General features: G+C 44.2%; 1 protein-coding gene across 9 annotated transcripts in view; it reads right to left on the reverse strand.

Moving 5' to 3' along the window:
• Nucleotides 1-5702, reverse strand: part of NETO1 (neuropilin and tolloid like 1) — an 88405-nt gene extending 82703 nt beyond the window's left edge. For all 9 annotated transcript variants that reach the window (XR_008443742.1, XR_008443740.1, XR_008443741.1 and 6 more), the window contains exon 1: nt 4809-5702. Coding sequence is in view for 6 of the 9 variants with exons in the window: in XM_054017180.1 (XP_053873155.1) it covers nt 4809-4836 (28 nt within the window). In the remaining 3 variants the exon portion in view is untranslated. The remainder of the gene's footprint in view (nt 1-4808) is intronic.
• Between the last annotated feature and the right edge of the window lie 298 nt (nt 5703-6000).

Raw genomic sequence — 6000 nt, forward strand, 5'->3', positions numbered from 1 at the left:
TCGCAATCGGTCAAACCTGCGGACATCGCAGGTAAACAAACCGGCCCGGCCCACCAGAGTGTTTAGCCTGGCGGGCCACATGCCAAAGGTTGCCAATCCCTGGCCTAGCTCATCCTCCTTGGAACCCCCCTTCAGATAGTTGAAGGCTGCTATCAAATCCCCCCTCACTGTTTTCTTCTGCAGACTAAATAAGCCCAGTTCCCTCAGCCTTTCCTCATAAGTCATGTGCCCCAGCCCCCTAATCATTTCTGTTGCCCTTTCCTGGACTCTCTCCAATTTGTCCACATCCCTTCAGTAGTGGGGGTCCCTAAAACTGGACAATACTCCAGATGTGTCCTCACCAGTGCGGAATAGAGGGGAATAGTCACTTCCCTCAATCTGCTGGCAACGCTCCTACTAATGCAGCCCAATAAGCCGTTAGCCTTCTTGGCAACATATCCAGCTTCTCATCCACTGTAATCCCCAGGTCCTTTTCTGCAGAACTGTCACTTAGCCAGTCAGTCCCCAGACGTTAGCACTGCATGGAATTCTTCCATCCTAAGTGCAGGACTCTGCACTTCTCCTTGTTGAACCTCATCAGATTTCTTTTGGCCCAATCTTCCAATTTGTCTAGGACACTGGAGTGTAGGGACAGTGTCCGGAGTGAATCTACCTCTTCCCCCAGCTTAGTGTCATCTGTGAACTTGCTGAGGGTGCAATTCATCTGATCATCTAGATCATTAATGAAGATGTTGAACAAAACTGGCCCCAGGACAGACCCCTGTGGCACTCCGCTTGATACTGGCTGCCAACTAGACATCAAGCCGTTGATCACTACCCATTGAGCCCGAAGATCTAGCAAGTTTTCTATCCATGTTTTAGCCTATTTATCCAATCCATACTTTAACTTACTGGCAAGAATACTGTGGGAGACCATATCAAAAGCTTTGCTAAAGTCAAGATATATTGTGTCCACTGCTTTCCTCATACCCACAGAGCCAGTCATCTCATCATAGAAGGCAATTAGGTTAGTAAGGCATGACTTGCCCTTGGTGAATCCTCATTGACTGTTCCTGATCACCTTCCTCTCCTCCAAATGCTTCAAAATGGATTCCTTGAGGACCTGCTCCATGATTTTTCCAGGATCTGAGGTGAGGCTGACCCGTCTGTAGTTCCCCAGATTCCCCTTCTTCCGTTTTTTCAGCCTGGGCATCATACAAAGACTGTACAGGTTTGTCTCCTGGTTATTAATGAAGATTGAGTATTCATCCTGATCATTTTAGATCTATCAGCTGTCATTGATACTGCTGACCATGAGAATGTTTTGATATATTCATGGGTCACAGTAAATCTAAATAAGGTTGCTTTTGAATAGCTTCCTTCCTTTTTGTCCTGATAACACTGGGAAATTGCCATCTACATCAATAACCCTTTCATACAGAGTTCCACACTGTTTTCTGTTTTGTCACATTTTGTGCTCAATGTGTAAATGAAACCATTAGGACAGTTGGAGAGAAAATATAGTCTGTGGTGCTTTCAGTATCCTGATGACACCCAGACCTGTATTTCTAGGTCTTCCGACCCGAGCCTTGCAGAGGTTTGTGGCAAAGTTTAGTCTCAAACAAAGGAAGACTGAAGTGATGAAAAACACAATGCACTGGGAGCATATCCACCACAACTGTCTTGTTGGATCCCCAGTTGCTACTGGATATTCAGGTAGAAGTTGCAAATGGTGTAAAGCATTCTTAATTTAGCAAGAAAATTGCAGCTTTTCAGATATGGATCTCTCCAGTCATCCATGGCCTTACTGCAACATGTTGTACATGTACTACATGTTCAAACCCCTCAGAATGCGGAGCTAGTGTGAAATGCAGCTGCTCATTCACTAAAGCTGTGTTCCATGCAGGAAGCACATCTCCATTGGTTGCCAGCTAATTTATGGATAGTGTAAGATGTTGGTTTAGACTTACAATATGAAGCTAATGGCAAAGGCTCTTTCTGTCCTCATGAATCCATGGCAATTGCAATCTAAGGTACTCAAGCCAATAGGTCCATGGATAAAATGGGAGGAATCTGCTAGCAGGGTATTGATGTGAGGGGACCCAACTCCTTAATATTTCCCTCCCTCTATCTGCCAGAACCCAGATATGGTGAAGTCCAGGTCATGCTATAGGGTGTCCCTGTTTCCCCTGGCTTTCCTGGAGCGAAGATCACATATTGCCTGAGGGTGAGGTTGAATGGCACATGTGTAAATGTCTTTTCTTCTGCGACAGTTTATAAGTTATTTATTTATTACTATTTTAATTCTAAGTGTATATATTTTGAGACTCTGGAGCTGCGCATTTTCTAAATGTGAATAAAATAGCATTTGAAAGACCTATGCTCTGCAAAGAGAATGGGAATCATTGATGAGTCAATGGAGAGGGAGTATGCTCTTCACCCAACCCCCTAAACTAGTAAACCTTTTAGCTCTCTCAGAAGACACTGCTTATTAGAAAATTAACAAACACCACCTTATCCTTATATAGCACCTTCTATTGGAGGACCTCAACACACTTAAATATTAACATCCCTGCTCTACAGATGTAGGAACTGAGGCACAGAGAAGCCAGGTGAAGGGTCCCAGGTCCCAGTGACGTTGTAGCAAAGATGAGTGGAGAACCCAGGTCACTTAAATCCCAGCTTTCAGTTCTAACCACTAGAAACAATGCTTTTTAATTCACTTACCTACATTGCTCCAAAATGGAGAGCTATGCTTACAACTTGGCATGATGGTATTGACAATAAACAGTAAAGAATAAACTTGGAATAAAATATAATAAAAAACAAGAAAAGCTTAAGGAGACTGCTTAATCCTGATATACTGTATCCAACACAGCTGTACTGTTCAAGTGAAATACTTGTTCCCTTTACTTTTAGTAGAGTAATTTGGATTGGGGGCTTTAAAGCCAACATCACAAAAAATACTTAGATTGCCACAAAACCCACTTCTTTCTTCAGTGCTTAAAGAATTATGGAAACATACCCCTTAAAACTTCAAGGCAAAGACTCAATAATATATTTCTGTCAAGCAGAAGAATGTTAACCAGTGGAGAAACTTCTCAAGATGAATATGCTTATCTGTCAATGGGTTAAATTTACTGGATTACAAACACAATATTTTGCAATAAACTGATTCCTTCCCCTTTTCCCCACCTCTTATTGCAGGACAAACACAATATTTCCCATATTTTTTTAAGCCAAAAGAAGAGCCTGATCCTGCAATCTTTACTCAGGCAAAACTGCTAGTCAGGGAGTTTTGCTGAAAGGAAGACAACAATATCAGCAATCATGTAGGTTTGGGGATTTTTAAAAATCAGGATCTCACCTAATTTCTTGTTGATCTCCCCTCTTCCCCCATTCCTCATCATCTAGTCTAATTGTAATTAGGCTTATTAGTGCTCCTCTGATTATGGACCTGTGCATATTTCCATTATACATCAATATTTGAAGAGGTTTATCATTTGGCCATAACAGTTGCTGGAGAATGTAACTTGACATGTAAGGTCTAACCCAGTAAAGAATTTTGAAAACAAGTTCTAAAAAATATTATTGCTATTTTACGAGTTAGCAATGGATATTGTTTCAGAGTACTGTTCCAGAGGCTTCAGTTTAAACCACCAACCCTTCACACCTTCTCTTATCTTGGGGGGGAGGGTAGAAAAATGACACTTTCTGGACCACCCAAAGTCATACTGTGCAATAGGCCCCATTGATATTTTCCACACAAGAACTCGTGTTTCAAATGGCCTCGGTACTGAGGCTTTTGTTTGTTTTACACAGGTCCTGTTTAGCGAGTACATCTTCTCGCGCCCCTTACTATTCCTATCTGGACAGGTTATTATTACGGAACGCGTACCATTGTCAGTGCGCAACTCACAGCATTCACGTAACGATGCTCTACAAGAGTAATATGCTCTCCTGCTAAAGATTAGCAGATTTTGGATGGAGAACGCTGCAGCGTTAGAAGAGATTCAGAACCAAGAGCAAGTCACCAGGGCTTTTGATTCCTTCCCATTGATGATTCCCAAATCAATAGAGAACATAGATTAGCATCCAGAATAAACCGTCCCTAACCCTGAAAATCGCATTTAAGGGTCTGATGGGGGGGGGGGGGAGTAAACTCCGAGTTGTGACTGAAACTATCCTTTAATCCTCCACATTGTGTTTAATTATTTTGATTACCATGGGCCAAACATAGATCTCTGTGACACCGGCGAGAATCCGGAGTACTGCCACTGAAATCAGTGGAGCTATTCTGGATTAACGTCGATGTGATTTAGGAGGAGAGCAGAATTTAGCTCCGTGTTTGAAGATCCCTCGGGTCTGTCATTTGAGGGTTCAAACCCAAGCCTCAGGGTTAACCCTGGTTAAAATCCCACACGCATGGAGATCTCAATCAAGACTGAAATAGTGACAGGTGGTATATCCTGTAATACCTATCAGTTCCTACAGCACCCTTTAGTGGCTAGTTTTGCACCGCCACTGGTTACTTTGAAAGCTACTATCTCTCTATATAATTACAGGTATACTCAGTCCTCCCTATTATCACCACAAACTCAATAAACGACTGCATGTGTCACTGCAAACGCCAGGCTAGATCTACGTCTTTCTTGCACCTCTTTCAATTATACTGCATTGAGGGCGGAGGGGGGGAGAAAGTTTAAACCCACGCCTTGAAGCTGTGAGCCTCCCAGTTTTAACCGTCCTACAATGTCTCCACCTGTGCTGTTGGAAGAAGGAAAAATAGTTGCCCCGCGAAGCAGAGCAGCTTCAGGAAAGATACTTACTGTGAAACAAACTGCGCCCATGGATCATGTCTGTTCCTTACACAAGGGGCTTCGATCTCCACTAATTCCATTTAGATACGGGAGGACTTCCAGTGGTGGGGAGAGGATGGAGTAGGAAAATTGAAGCCCACACACACAGCGAAGGGTAGTAGCAGCAGTAGCAGCCCTTCCTTTCTCTCCTCCTCGCCTCCAAATAATCACCGCCGTCTCAACCCCATCACACCAGAGCGATCATCATCAACACCCTCATCTTTGAATCATATCAAAAGCAGCAGGCGCTGAGTACGACAGGGAGTCTGCATAACTGGCGGCGACGGGCCAGAGAGAGAGAGACCGGAGGACAAGCACCTGGCAAAGAGCACATCAAAAGGGGCCAGGAAAGAGGCAGGGGCAAACGAGTAGGGGGTTCGCTCGCACAACCCCCTCCCCCCTAATCACCAGTTTCATACAAAACCAAAAGCCGGTCGAAGCATTTCCTGTAGGATTTCAAGCCCAACGTTTCCCAGACCTTTGGGTTCTTTTGATGCATTGAAGGAAGGATTAATGGGTCCGTCATCAGCTTCCTGGGCTTGCTCCTCTGAAGGGGTGGAGGGAGGGAGCCCAAAGGGGAGGGGGCAGGAAGATTTACCAAACAGGAGATTTAGTCATATTTGTGGGCAATGCAATCCTTATTAGAGAAGAAATCCTTTAAAATCGAACAAATCCATTTTTGCAAAACCCTCTCTCTGCGTGTTGCATGGTATCAGGCAGCAGCAGCAAGCGGCTGAAAGCACATTGCACCGCCTCAAATCCTCCCGGAGATGGATGGAGAGATAGAGAGATGGATGTACGTAGAGAGAGATCCCCTCACTCCTATAGTCCAGGGCGAAGAGCAGAAGAAAATCCCGGAGATTCTTCCATTCATTTCACGGCTGGGGGGAGGAGGATGCTGTAGATTCTTGAGGGGGGGGAAGGAGAGGAGAGTTTTTTCCTCCTTCACTTTATGTCCTAAAGAAAATGTTCATTGTTCCCCACCCCACCAACTGCATCTGTCAAAAGGAAACAAGACACGTTCCCTCTTTGAGCGGAGACTTCCCCCATTTACTTACACACACAGCACAGAGGCTGCAATAAAAGTTTAGCTGTTAATCCTTCGGCTGCAGATACGATCGCCTCTTCCAATCAACCCCCCGACAGGCAGGGAAATCTTTCA

This window comes from Malaclemys terrapin, chromosome 2, assembly GCF_027887155.1.
Source record: "Malaclemys terrapin pileata isolate rMalTer1 chromosome 2, rMalTer1.hap1, whole genome shotgun sequence".
Taxonomy (NCBI): domain Eukaryota; kingdom Metazoa; phylum Chordata; order Testudines; family Emydidae; genus Malaclemys; species Malaclemys terrapin.